This window comes from Centruroides vittatus, unplaced genomic scaffold (assembly GCF_030686945.1).
Source record: "Centruroides vittatus isolate TY-2023 unplaced genomic scaffold, ASM3068694v2 scaffold_944, whole genome shotgun sequence".
Lineage (NCBI taxonomy): Eukaryota > Metazoa > Arthropoda > Arachnida > Scorpiones > Buthidae > Centruroides > Centruroides vittatus.
Genome location: NW_027122722.1, coordinates 2,845,388 through 2,861,210, shown reverse-complemented (window position 1 = coordinate 2,861,210; position 15,823 = coordinate 2,845,388). Strand labels below are relative to the sequence as shown.

Below are 15,823 nucleotides of genomic sequence, written 5' to 3'. Positions count from 1 at the left end.
GTCATTCATTAGACGTCAAAAATATTAATTTAAATCTTAAAAGTTTTTGATACAAAAATTATTGAATATTATAATTTTTTCACTTTATTTATTAACAATTTATATCTTCCGACTTCTTTAAAACTTATACATGTTCTAAAGGCCGATAGTAAATACTTTTAACATTAATTAATAATAAACAATATTTCTTTTTTACATCTCAAGTTATTTTAAAAGTGTTATCGGCCAGCTTATTATTTGAAGTCGTCATTTCGTCGTGCAGATACTATTTTTATACACGTAAAAAACTGTTCTTAGTATTTTAAAGTATTTTAGTAATAAATATATTTCGTCTGTAATCATATTCTGTAATTCATACAGAACGAAATGTAGACTACAACAGAATATCAAACGGCTGTAGGAACAGTTTTGTTACTCAGGTACAAATTTTATCGATATAATTATCATCACAAATATGTTTATTAATAGTAATAACGATAGATATATTTACCTTCGAAGATTAAGAGTCTAAAAACTCTCAACAAAGTAACAAAAATAGTGTAGTTCCAAAATTTTCTTTCCTCGCTAACTGTTGTAAAGCAGTTGCTTGACATCCAGATGACATATATCCGGAAGCTGGCAGGAAGTGGCTAAACCGGCTGTATGAGGTAACCTTTTTTTTTTTTTTTAACTCTTTCCGCCCTGTGGGCACTAAGAGGGCCTCTTTTAGTAGGCCTATTATGGGTTCGGCCAGGCCCACAATGGAGCGACCGGGTGGTGAGGGACGGGGCCCGACATATCCAAACGGATCATCCCCCGAAAAATTCCTGGGGATTTCTCGACCCGTTCGGATTCGAGCCCGGGTCCCCCAGAGCGGTAGGCTGCCACCTTGACCGCTCGGCCATCCGGCCTGTATGAGGTAACCTTATAATCTAGGACTTCGGTTTTACCCTAGATTTACCCTAAATGTAAGACTATCCTAAACATTACTTTTAGAGGTTGAAATTACTCTAGAAGAAACGGCAGCACTGCTAATGAGTTCTAATAAGCACGTGGTTAAAAGTTCAATTTGTTTTTTTGTACAGTACATTGAAGTTGTCAAATTTAATATATAAACTTCGAAAAATATCTATAATTATCTAGACTGAAATAAAAATAATCTAGATTAATATCCATCATCTAAATGCATATTTTAAACATCTAGATCAAGCAAAAATAATCTAGATTTAGATGAAAAAATATCTAGTTTGGCAACACTGCCAATAACGCGTAAAACAACCTTCGTGCTGTACGTAGCAGACTCCAGTCACGTGGCTCGGCTGAATCTCTGTTTTACTTCGTAATAAAAAGTAGCTTAATAATTTGTCGAAAATTTAAGTACTTATCATTATAATATTTCTAAAAATTTAAAATAATTTCTTGTTATAATTTTAATTTTATATATATATATATATTGTTACAAATAGAGGGCGGTGATGTTTTATACGATAGCCGCTAGGTGAAATAGGAGTAAGCGGTACTGCAATGTAAATGTGAAAACATTCAAATGAAAAAAATTCAATACATAAAAATAATGCCAATATCACATCAATGAGTAAGTACGAGTAGTGAGATAATGTCAGATTGCAATCATTGTACATTACATTAATAGTAATAATTTAAACGTGGAAAGTTAATGATGTGTTGACATGGAACATGTCGTCAACTCTATGATATTCATTCATTACACCGTAATTAATTAGTTGTAATTTAATTTAAAGTTTTTTTTATTAAATTTTAATAAACGTATTTTCGTTTATAATCAGTGCCGAATAAATTATGCAAACGCATTTATTATCTAGAAACATCTGTTCTCTAACATATTGCATATTTTATAATTATACCTCTGTGTTATCGTTATAGACATAATACGTGTCAAAAACTCAATAATTGCATTAATGTTAGTGTTTTATAATCTTATTACAATTACAACAGAAGATTAAAATTAATGTTGAAATGATTTATCACAGTCCATTAATATAGTTACATCAAAAGATTACTTTGGTTTAGAATTTTTTATTTTAAATCATATCAGAGAGTTTTTAAATTGAATAAAATAAAAACAACTGTAGTAGAATATCCTGAAAATTCAAATATAAAAGCATATTTAACTTGCTAAATTTGTTTTTTTGTTACAGATGTAGTGAAGTTTTTGCAAAAATATTATAATTTATTCTTTGATAAATTTAGGTAAAGAGGTTTAAATACGATACTATTGGAAGAAAATACATTTGAATGTTTTCTTCTATTTTTTTACAAAATCTAAGCTTGCTTTATTATTTTGAAATATATATAATGAAATTTTTAAATATTACACTTGTGAATTTAGTTTAAACAAGCCAAGTGTTCCAATTAGAACTAATAAACATTAACATATTTAGATTTATATTTTAATTATTCTTATGTTATATTTAAAAAATTCTTCATTTTATTTCAAGAATTAAAAGCATTCTTCAACCTAAAAGGTGAGAATTAAAATTATCAAAAGTTTTATGTTTAGTCTTTTGCATCTTATTGTATTATTAAACTGCATTTCCATTTTTGCAAATTTTAACATTTTTAGATGGAAATATCTACTATGTATCAGGTAGAATAATACTCTATTGAAATTTTAAATTTATTAGGTTCTCTTTAGAGAAAATAATATAAATTCTGGTATTCATTTGCTTTAATGCCTATTTATCATCCAGCTGGTTGACAGGAAGATGTTTCAAATTGATTGTCATACTATTCTACTGCTGTTTGTAAATACTGTAAGACCTGAACATGTGCAGACTTAACATATGTGGTATCAGGCTAAAAAAAAGGTTATTAAAAATCTAAAAAGTAACAGAAAATATATAAAATTTTTACTTGTAATGCATTGTCTGTATATATTATCAATGCTTCTCTTTGTTTTCATTTATGCTAATTACTATTACAATGAACACACTCAGCAAAATGTAAATTAGAAAAAAAAAACAAAACACCTTATGTTGCTGAGAAAAAATTTAATAAATAATGTTGCAAACGTTTTCAGTCAAACCTGTTGGCCATCATCAGGCTAAACATATTCGAATGCAAACAAAATGGAACAAAAAATTTAAATACAAATAAAGTAACGGATAAAATATACATATAATAAAAAAAAAATAATAATAATAATAAATAACAAAGAAATATAAAAATATAAATACAGATAAAATAACGGATGAAAATAATAATAAATAACAAAGAAATATAAAAATATGTATAGGTTAAATAAATATTAAGCCATTACATAATAATAAATTATATGAAATTCTAATGAATGCAAGATATGCAATGATAACAAAATCAAGGCATTAAATTAAGAGCTCTCAAATCTTTTAATTAAATACTTCCAGGCTGAGGGCAACCCTTCAGCATCCCGGGCATTAATGCAGGTATTATGCAATCTGCTCTTAAATATTTCAATTTTCTCGGCGCTAAACGCTAAAGTCGGGGAATGTACAGGTTTAATAATGCCTGCTTCGCCCCATTTGACTATCGAGCCTTCAACCTGCGCCATCTGAGATAGAACTGTGGCGTTAGATCTTTTGCTGATGTTGTACCTGTGTTTTTTTTTTCTATGCTAATTACTTTACAAACATGGCTCCAAAATGTAAGGATATTGATGCTGGTATCTCTGATAAACCAAAGAAATGCCATAAAGTGCATACTTTAGAGGAGAAAATTAAAATTTTTATTTAGTTACAAAAGAAAACAATTTCTTCCAAAAATTCTATAGTTTGATTTATGGTATCATGCTGCTATTAATAACTAGGTATCTCGATAGTTCGATCAATATCAATTCGTTTATAATTAAAATTTTTTAAAAGCAGACAAATTTATGAAACAAAACTTAATGAAATTACTAAAAGATTAAAATAAACTCAAATTTGATTATGTTTTCTGCAAAACAACACTGAAACAATTTCAATAGTATGTAACAAAAGAAAAAAGAGTTGCAATTAATTAAAAAAATCCTAATTAAGGGTTCAAAAATGGCAAAATTAAATAAATAATAATAAATTTATAACTATTAAAAATAATTATAAAACTAAATAAATTAAACCTAAAAATTAATTAAAACTAAAAATAATAATTAAATTTAAAAATAATGACATAATTAAAACTCTGGCCTTTACACCAAAACCAAATTAAAAATAAAATCAGTTGAAAATTAAAACGTTTTTAAAAACAGTTTAAAAGTTGTTTTGAAGATTTCAAAATGTAAATCAAGTTAATTTTTAAATTTACATTATTTGTGTGGTGGTGGTGACAGAACATTTTGCTTTTAATATATTCTATATACAGATAAAAATTCCTAAAAATATCAAAAATTAAAACTAAATCTCTATTCTGTACATAATCAAAGGTTATTATTCAAAAATCAAACTTAAAGAATAGTTGTTATGGAAGCAAACAAATAGCCATCTCTTTAATTCCAAGTCTGAATCAAAAGTGAAGTCTTTTTGTCTTCTATTCCTATACAAATACCTTCTTTCCCATCTTAACTCTTTCCATGAATTCATGCTGAGTCCACAGAGGAAGTTAATGGGTTGTCTGGGTGAAGGATTTTAGGCCCCACCTGCAGCTTGATAGGACCTACTTACATGCTGCTTTTCCATGAACTATAGAGGGTGCTGCATTTTTACAAAATGGCTTCTTTATCTGGGTTGCTTGTAACTAGTAATGTAAAATTAATCATATATGTCTGATATAATGATATATGCTGCTTGTAGCTGTTTATCGAGAAATTTTATAGAAGGAGAACCATTATTGCTAGCGGGACACGTCATTATGTGGTATCGAAACAAGTGAGTGAGATCATTCTATACATATTTGTGCTCTTTGTGTTAAAAAAACATCAGCTTTGACATTGTCCTATCAGGGTTGGATTTACAAGTAAAAAGCTATGTAAGTTGTTGCTTAGGGCTTCGACTTTCAAGGGCCCTCAAACATTTCTACAAAAAAAAAAAAAATTGAAGTCGAATTTTGTAATAAACATTTTTTTACAAACCAGAAAAATACACTTTACTTTTTGTTTTGTGTAGTATTTCATTAATTTTTTTTCTAAGAATTAACATAAGGATTTAAAAAAAAAAAATTGATAAAATCAATTTTAAAAAAGATTTTTAATGGAATGGGTATAAAAATTTAATTAAATTCAGTTATAAAACAGAAAACTAGTGAAACCTCACATCTTTTTCTTCCAATAATATTGAATCAGAGAGATAGTCTGATTTAATTCTTTTCTTTTTATGATTGACTTCCAAAATTGTGAATTGTTGGTAAGGGTACTTAGAGTTCAGCTTAGGGCTTCGGAATGCTTAAATCTGACTCTGTGTCCCACACAAAATTACTGGCATTTTAAACTTTAAGAAAATATCTTTTGAAATTGACAGCATAACTTGTTCATGTAAAGCTGGACAATTGGGAAACTGCCAATTCTTAACAGTCTAATCCACTCTTTCAGAATTCAGAAAAGCTCAAAAATATAACTAATTGGTTTCCAAATAATCATCTGTTTTTCATGTGGGAATAGATGAAAACTTATATTGGGCTCCATTGGTAAGGCTTTGAAATTGCAATTTGGAACGTAACAGAAAGCTTTGCTTTTTCTATTGCTATTCATCTTTACTGCTGATAATACGCAAGAATGAATCAAATGACCCAGATAGAATAGTTTTGTTTTTAAACACGAGAGGGCAAGCATCCAGTGAAAAATGCAAATAGTGTTGGTTTCAGTTTTGGTGGGAATGGAACAGTTTGCTTGTAATATATATATACAGATGTAATGTTCATTTGCCTTATTTATGTTTTAAAAAATATATTGGTATAGAAAATACTTAACAATTAATAATTGGGTTCTCTATTTACATGAAATTCTGCTTATGCACGGAGTCTTGGAACATATTGGTCATGTATGGTGGAACCCTACTGTATAGCAAACTCCTGTACAATGTAGGGGATACATTTCGTATTACAAAACATGTATTATCAGATGATTTTATGCAAGTTTAAACTTGTTGTGTTATATAAATTCATGTTATAGGGGAGCACATTATACAGGAGTTTACTGCATTATATTGTAGTTTTAGGCTCATATGATGATAAAATATTATTTTAAGATTAAGAAAAGATATACTTGTAGATAATTTCAGATTTAGTTTCTATGGTAAACAGTTAATTATATAAAACTTCAAAAACATCAAATCTCATTGTTTTGATAATCTATACTTTGTACCCAGTTAAAATGGAAATAAAATGGAATTATCTGATACAAGAATTTATATCTTAAGCTTTCAAACAATAAAATTAATATGCAAAATTTATATTTATATAATTAAAAGTTCTTTGGTTAGTTTTTATTTTTCTGTTTATCATCATAGCATTTACAAGTTGATATAAAAAAAGATTAAAAATTGCAGTACTTTAATTTTGATAACACTTCACTTCTTACTTGTTATAAGAAATTATATCTTGGTTTTGTAACTTTGTTCTCTCCTTTTTATACATTATATGAAGTTACACTACATTGTTTGGTGTCAGTATTTCAATTACATTTTAGCATTTTTATTATAAGGATTGTTAAAATGTGTGGTAAGTGTCAATTTTTATAAAAATATTAGTTATTTGCTAGCAGTAAATAATTAGAAACTTTGCTATTATAATTGAAATTTTTAATACATGAAGTGTGAGAGTGCTGTTCTTAATTGTCTATATATATATATACAGTCAACTCCACATAAGTTGACACCTGGATAACTTGTCACCGTAGGTTAATTAGTCAATTTTCTGCAGTCTCTGCCAACTTACATAGGCAATAATGTTATTAATGTTAAAAAACTTGGTTTACTTGACATTGTTTAATTTGTCACCACTGGATAAATCAACATACTTTTTCTGTTTCACACTTTTTTGACGTCTGATAAGTCAACTCCCCTCCTGAAAAAACAAGTTCATACCGTACAATAAGCTGTATGGTGTGAACTCATTTTTCAGGGAGAGTCGCCTTATCAGAATTCTAAAAAGTGTGAAACAGAAAAAGTATGTTGATTTATCTAGTGGTAACGAGTTAAACGATGTGGACTAAACAGTTTTTTTAAGGTTAATAACATTAATGCCTATGTAAGTCGGCCAGGACCACAAAAAATTTACTACGCAACTGATGAGTGATGAGTTATCTAGGTGTCGACTTATGCGGAGTCGACTATATATGTAAAAGAGGATTTTTGTTTGTTTGCTATACACTCTTAGGCCATTCAATCAATTGCTGCAAAACTTGGTGGTTATGTTTCACATACGTCTAACTTGGATAATGTCGTACATTCCACCCCTAAACATCAATTGGATTTCTATAAGTCAATTAATTTCTATCTACATCGGGTGAATCCTCATCAAAATTTTTGCTTAAAGTTATAATACAAATAATAGGCCTATCTCTAGCACTAAACAATAGACAGAAATGTTATTTGGTGTGAATAAAAAAGTATAGACTATTATAAAAGCCCATTATGTCTACACACAAAATATATGAAATATATTATAACGAAAAAGTATTAAAAATTTATGATAATAATTCAAATTTTGTGGGCCCTTGACACTGGAGGCCCAGGGCTTAAGCCCTATTAATCTCTATGTAGATCTGCTCCTCTACACAATACATGTATGCTGACTGGGTACCACAAGCTTTCAATACAATCTGGCTGTATTAAATGCTTCAAATGGTGTCATGCGTGTGCGCTTGTTTGCTGCGGCAAACCTCCACACAAGCAAGCGATAGTTCTTGCAAGCATGGCACTGACTTAAAACGGCTAGCTGCTAGCTGTCAATGTAAAAGCAAACACAAATGATGAGTTTACATGTTAGAATAAATTATTATTGGCATATTTGTTCTCATATAAAGTACAGTAGAGAGTTGTTTATCCAAATCAATTGGGGACTGGGGTTGTTCGGATAACTGATTTTTCAGATAACTGATTATGTACGAAAAAATATATTAACCTGTCCGATGTTGAAATTTTTCTCCGTTGTGTGTCGCTTCGTGTTGAATTTTTGTCCGTTGCATGTTGCTTTGTATTGAATTTTCGTCGATTTTAAGCCCAATGAAAATTTTTATAATAATAATCAAGGCTATTGTATCGCTAAAAATTATTTTTTTATTTTGTACAAACAAAATAAATATATTGAAAAATATAAAAACATAAAAAATTATACTTTAGAAGTAAATCTAGTATCAAAAAAGTTCAATTCAGCACGACACAGTCTGACTGGAAAGCGTTCGGATAAACGACTCTCTACTGTATATTGACAGTCAAAATTTTTTCTTGAGCATGCTAAGCAAGCTCAGAGAATTAACCCCTGATCTACATTCAATTTGCTGGCTTTACATGTAATGCCATGGAGATGCATCTAAGGAAGACTATTGGCAAAAAATTTAAGAAAATAATAAACTAAATATAATTTTTACAAAAAAGGGATATAATTTTAAAATATATGCAGGTATACCTTGCCTTACGTTGGTAATTGGTTCCAGGAGAGGGAACATAAGTCGAATTTACTTGTGTAGTTACGATGTAAGTCAAAACTACGATGGAAAACGCCAATAATGAGCACTTAAAGACCGCTAAATAAGACTTTAACACAGAAACACAGATGTTTTCATGTTTCATTCTCTAGGATTTATGACGATTATATTAAGATTTACTGTGAAAGTACATATTTTAATATGATTTTATGTGCTTTTAACACTTTCTAGTGATATTACAACTTCAATATTTGTGGCGGACGGATGTAAAGTCGAATAAAATGACTTAAACTTGATTTTTATTTTTCCACATACTTTTTTGACAAACAACATATAATCGAGAACGATGTAACTCGAGGTGTACCTGTATATATATTTAAAATATACCATATATTTCCACAGATAAGATGACCTTCAGTTAAGACAAGGTATAAACTTTTGGCAAAGTTGTATAGTTTTAGCATATATCTGTCCTATAAGATGACCCCCAAACTATCAATGGCCTATGAATTTATTTTAGATCAGTGATCATTATCTGGATAAATAATACTGTATAGCATATACGGAATTATGTTCTATTTGTAATTTTTCAAATGAACAAATTTTATTTTCTGCCTTGCTATTGTTGCAAACGTTTGCACTGATTTGGGCATTCGGGTAATGACCTTGACTATTCACAAAAATGTCATATGGGCTATTCTATTTTGTGGACACGCCCTACTCTCTACTAGTAAATAATTACGGTTTGTCTGTTTTTTAAATAAATTTCAATCTAATTTTTTTGTATATGTTTTATAAGATGACCCCGGATTTTGGGGACCTTTTGTTTGATTCAACTATCGTCTTATCCCGGAAATATACGGTAATATATACAGTCAACTCCACATAAGTCGACACCCAGATAACTCGTCACTCGTCAGTTACATAGTAAATTTTTTGTGGTCCCGGCCAACTTACATAGGCATTAATGTTATTAACCTTAAAAAACTCGGTTTACTCGACATTGTTTAATTCGTCACCACTGGATAAATCAACATACTTTTTCTGTTTCACACTTTTTAGAATTCTGATAAGTCGACTCCCCCTGAAAAATGAGTTCACACCACACAGCTTATTGTACGGTGTGAACTCATTTTTTCAGGAGGGGAGTTGACTTATCAGACGCCAAAAAAGTGTGAAACAGAAAAAGTATGTTGATTTATCCAGTGGTGACGAATTAAACAATGTCGAATAAACCAAGTTTTTTAACATTATTGCCTATGTAAGTTGGCCGAGACCGCAGAAAATTGACTAATTAACCTACGGTGACAAGTTATCCAGGTGTTGACTAATGCGGAGTCAACTGTATATACATATATATAATACTAATTTAATTAATGCAACAATGATACAGTGTGAAATAGATGTGCTATATCATTACTGCAACAGGTAGCATATAGCACTTGCCTGCATGGAATCAAAAGTCTATAAGTATTTAATTTTGTGCATCTGACAACTTGGGTTTTTTATTTCTGAATGGTACTTTTTTAATTCTAATAAATGCCTTCCAGTAGTCAATTGGATAAAACCACTGAACACTAGTATTTAGTTAGTCATGAGGCATTGCCAGTGGGTTGAGCACATGCAGTTTCCTGGGTTTTCTTCATGTTGGTAATATCTAAATAAGGTCCAACTTCCCATAAAAGTTTTCTTGGATGAATCCCCATTGGCAGATTGCTCACTTGTCGTGTTGTTGTAACCAAATAAACCAAATTAATTCTAACAAATGATTATTTATTGTGATGATGATAGTGTCAGGCAGCAATTTTTCATCACAGTATTCTCAATTATTTTCATGGTGTCTAGCTCCATGTCATACTTTTCCATTAGCAATAGAGTTGTGCTAGTTATCTTTCAAACTCTGTTCAGGAGAAAGTTTTGAATTGAAGTAATGTGACTTCCAGAAGTTCTTATATAGTTAATTTGTGCCTGCTGCTCCTAAGCTTTCCATACCTCATTTTGACTTTCATCTAACTAACTTCTTTCTCAAGATTAAGGAAGGACAGACAACAAGTAAATGACAGTTGGAATTTATAGGTCTACAGTTTTTCAAATTGCAGCCCAATAAATTTTTTATAAACACAGTATTTATGAGAACATACTTTCATGTAGTTTATACAATCTGTTGCAAAAATAAAAATACTCTATCGTCAGATAAAATCAATTATTCTCACATTTTTACAAGATTTTTTTTATTTAAACAAGTTTTATGTGAAGTCTTTTGGATGTTCAAGTTAGCAACTTCAATCACATGTGGGGGCCATCACAATCTATCCAACACTGATCACTTTCCAAATATTAATAGTAGACTAGTATTAATTAGTAGTCGTCGATCATCCTCTCTTTCAGGAGGAGGTAAATGACTACTTTTGGTCAAATTACTTCAATCCCCTTTTGCAACAGTCCCTTCTTTCTATTAGACCAGCAGTATGGTTGCATTTGAATAGGAAAATTACATAATACAAGGTTACCAGTCTGCATAAAATATGTTTTAAGTGTTTTCGAGGGTGCAGAGCTTAAATGTTTGGTTTATTTTTTTGTGAAATTTGATTTGTCGGCAGATCACCATTTGATCTTCAGCTATGAATGGTACAATTTCTTACAATTAACATTAGGAGCCAATTGAAAATATATCTTAAAAAATGTAAGATATCATATTTTCAATTGGTGTTTACTTGACCAACAGTCAACATCAATACCAAAGCAGAATATTCAAGTTGCAAGGTTATGGTGGGATCAAGAAAGTGTACAGTACTACAGGCTGTTGAAATCAAACAAAATGTTACAATGGAATGCTATCAATAACAACTGTACAGTTTAAAGTGTGCATCGGACCAAAAATGCCCATCACTTGCAAATAATTGACACAGTGGTCCTTTTGTATGATGATGCTGAATCACACATTGCTTCTGCTGAAGCAAGGTGTAGTTGAGCATTCTGTGAAGCAAACATTATTGGAGCTGAAATGGGAAGTCCTTCCATAGCCTGTGTATTCTCTAGATCTGGCTCCATCAGACTATTATCTTTTCCAATCGATGTAACACATGCTTAAAGTTAAGAGATGCACAAATTACAAATTTTGAAGTGCAAAAATTCTTTGATGAATGGATTGTTTCAAAAGATGAACTCTTCTATTTATTTCTTGCCAGTAGAATTGAAAAAAAAACTGTAGAAACCAAAGGAAAATGTTTTCATTAGTATAATTTGTTTCATTTTTTGTAATGAATGTTTTTTAACCAAAAACACTTGAAATTATTTCACACACCTAATATTTGAATCAAAAGATGGTCTTATAGTTTTATTTAATGATATAAGTATGAGAATTTCTTTATTCTAGGCTTCCTAATATTGCGAATAGAGTTTATTTTATGATTTTACTGTAAACATGGATTGACAAAGTTTGCTATTTGACCATTATAATTTGATTTTTTGACACATCTCCATCTTATATGTATGTTAACTGTGATTTGTTAAATTTCAACAATGCAGAGCTTTCTTTAAAAACAAAAAAGTACCTGTGTATGTCCTTAATAAGTTATGGTTGCATAGTATTATATATATACATGCAAATTTTGTAGTTTATACACTAGTTTCTACTAGAAGAAAATAATTATTTGAAAGATATATATCTCTACAGTTTCTGAATGTACTTTAAGTGAAAAGTTACTATTAATGCAAAACATTTAAAAAATTCATTATTGTGTGATTTTATATTTATTCTAAATTATAGCAGATAAATATTTTATTTTTCATTAAGTTAGGTAAAGATAAGAAATCTATTTTTAGTGTTTTATGTGATTGAAAATAATATTTTTAATAATCATTTTTAATTTTTAATAGTAAAGAAAATGGGAATTAGCATTGGAAAGATTGTTATTGGATTGCTTGTAATATGGCTAGTAATAATAATAATGCTTAGTGGACCACTCTTTCATGGAAATGAACCTGATGAGCAAGTTCTTGCTAGACTTACTCGAGCTGTTGGTGAATTAGAAGCTTTGAAACAACAAAATGAAGAGCTTCGTACTTTATTGACATCTTTAAAGTATGTGGAGTTTAAACAATTTTTATTTAATGTAGTAAAATTAAACTATTATTTTAATATATAATAATTTTAAAATTAAAATCAATCTAATTTCATAATTGTTCCGAATAATTAATTTAACTAAACCTGGTAAATTTACTTTATGTATCCTGTTCCTTTCGTTTCTAAACAGTAAATATCTTTATATTGAGAAATTAAATGGCAAAGATAAACAAATATACATCAAATGAGTCATAACATAGATAAGTCTAAGATATAACTGTCGATGGTTGTATATATACTAGAAGAGGAGATCAGACCGAAGGTCCAGGTACCATAAACTGGCAATGCATCTGCACGGTAAGCGGGAGTTGCGGGTTTGAGTCTCGCTTTGGGCCGATTCTTTTCTTCCAGTTCAATCTAAATTAATTAATTAAATATTATACAGTCAAACCTGTTTTTGTGCGGTCTTTTTCTGTGCGATTTTTATTTGTGCGGTATATGAAAATTTCAATCAAATTGGAACATAATTGACTCCTGTAAAATTTTTAAAAACTCTATTAGTTGTTTTCTATGACATCAGCAGGTTTTTTCATTTTTTATTCAGTAAAATTTTTTTCTCATGTGATTATTTCGGTCCCCTCTTATTTTAATAGCATAAAAACCATAAATATTATGTTATATTTGAACAGATGAGGTAAGTTAGCTTCCCTCCAGCTTTAGACTGAAGGTGTGAAATTTCACGCCTTGTTAAATGAAATAACACTTCCTGCAGCTATATTTATCAAATAAAATCATTATTTAAGGATTATTTTTAACTTTTTAATGTTAGATTCTTATTTAAGTGGAAATAATTAATTAATATAAAAATTAAAATTCTTAGAGGATTTTTTTCCCCATTAGGTGTAGCAGAAAAAGGCCCAAGGAGTTAAAAAAAGCAATTCCTAGTTATTTCGTATGGTTTTGAGTTATTTTCTACGTGAGACTTTTTTTATGCGGTTCCTATCCCCCGCATAAAAACAGGTTTGACTGTAATTATTAATTTTAATAAGAGATGGTGCCTAACGTGTAATTCTAGAACCAGATTCATTTCTAATCTATAATGATATATCCAAAATTTAGCCCAATTATTTATGGCAGTTGTAGGTATATTTGCAATAAAATTGTAAGCAAAGAATAAAAAAAAAGTCTTCACAAAAAATGCAAAAATTTACATTTTTTTTTTAGAGAGATATTAGCCTCAAATAAAAGATAACACAAATCTTCACATAAAGAGGCTATTTTGGTGTCATTGTGACTATGAAACAGCAGATTGTAAAGACATTTTTTTGTATTCTTCGCTTACAATTTTATTATGCAAATTAGCATCAGTCATTTATTTCAATAAACTTTGTTGCTTTTGCTTGGTAAGTATTATTTCAATTGTAGTAAAGGTCTCTGATAAAAGAATTTCCAAGATAAAATTTTAGGAATTTCAAATTTTTCTTGTTTTGAGTCTTGGAAAGCTGCTCAGGACTAGATTTTTGTAAAATTAAATATACAAGTCTGAAACATAAGCATAAAATGTAAACTATATTTTAGATGATGATTAAAATTTTATATGATTGATATGATTATTAACCAAATGCAACAAAACAGCCACAAGTAATAGATATATTTATTATACTTGCCTCTTCCAGTTGTTTACTTGCACAGTTATTAGCAAGGTTGAGGCCAAAGTTTTAAATGCGAAAACATGTACGTCGGATGTTCAGCGCTGTAAGCCTATAAGTTTGACAGTGGTGTTTTGAATGTCAAGCATGATTCCACTGACTTTCCAAACACCATTGTCAAACTTCTAGGCTTACAGAAAAGAAGCTCTTGAAAGTCCGACGTACACGTTTTCATGTTTAAAACTTTGGCCTCAACCTCGCTATTCTCCACATCGTGCAGTTTTGTTGGGTAAGATTCCAGGCAGGGACATTGGGGCATATGTCTTCTGTCCTTTTTTGGAGAATATACATTAATTATATCCTTTGTTTATTTAAGAAATAGTTATGTATATCTAACTTAATACATTTTTTAAAAAATTAGTTTTTTAAGTTTTTTATTGGTTCATTTCGAGATAAGAACATTTCTTGAATGGTGTAAGATAGCAATATAATTACAGGGTCTCTCAATAGTTTAACTTAACTATTGGTTAATATCATAACTTTTAATCAGCAGAAGTCCTGTCATTTTATGTAGAATGAATGCTGCTTAAAGAAAACACAGTTAACAGCTACTATGTTTTTTCTAGTCTGAACTATATAATAAAAAATATATTAGTTACCAACAACATCCCTCTTACTTATCTGCCAGAATTAATATTATTGCTTTCATAAAGTTTCAATAAAATATAAATACATTTAGCTGATTTTGTATGTTCAAAATTTCAAGATTTTATAGGCGTTTTGGGGCTAGCTTTGGGATATTTAAAAAGTTTCATCTGATAACAACATATTGTATGAAAGTATTATATGTTTTTAATTGTACATTTACTTTAGGGTTCTTTTTTAGGGGTGCTCTTTATGCAGGAAGGTATTGGCTTGAAAAAAGTTTGAATTAATACAATAACAATACTTTCACTATTTTGATAACAAAGTAGTAATATTTTTGTTACTTTCGTTAGTGGGAGTAGAACAAAATTCTGGTCCATTGTCACATTTGCTTGCATCTTTGGTCTTCCTCTTTTAGGAAGACTAAAGATAAAGAATCAACAGAATGTCAGGAAAATGTTGGAAGTGAATCATTGATTCATACAAGATTAGATAGAACAATTGGAATAGTCAAAAAATTTTTCTATAGAAGAAATACAACAGTATACAAATGAATCAGAAATCAATGTGGAATTAGACAAAATAGAAGAAATAAATTATAATGAAAAAAATAAAGGATATTGTCTCAAAACAGGAGTTACAAGAATAAATTAGATAATTGATTCAGGTAACTAATTCCATTATTTTAACTCAAATTTAACACACACTAAGGGTAGAAATTGTGGAAATTTAAGATAAATTAAAAGAACTTAAGAATGTATAGTATAGGATAATTTAATAATAGAGGAATTAAAAACAGAATAGACAAAGTGAAAAGAGAATTTATACAAATAGGTTTAAGGCAGGAATTGAATTTATTCAAATTCATTTGATTTAGGCAAATTTAAATAAATACGAATTTTATTTTTGTAT

At 29.4% G+C, this 15,823-nt stretch overlaps 1 protein-coding gene across 1 annotated transcript in view; it reads left to right on the top strand.

Moving 5' to 3' along the window:
* Positions 1-1,437: 1,437 nt before the first annotated feature.
* FucT6 (alpha-(1,6)-fucosyltransferase) overlaps positions 1,438-15,823 on the top strand; it is a 49,199-nt gene continuing 34,813 nt past the window's right edge. Inside the window, exons 1-2 of the mRNA XM_067288882.1 lie at positions 1,438-1,573; positions 12,431-12,635. Of these exons, the coding sequence (XP_067144983.1) occupies positions 1,570-1,573; positions 12,431-12,635 (209 nt within the window). The 5' untranslated portion in view covers positions 1,438-1,569. The remainder of the gene's footprint in view (positions 1,574-12,430; positions 12,636-15,823) is intronic.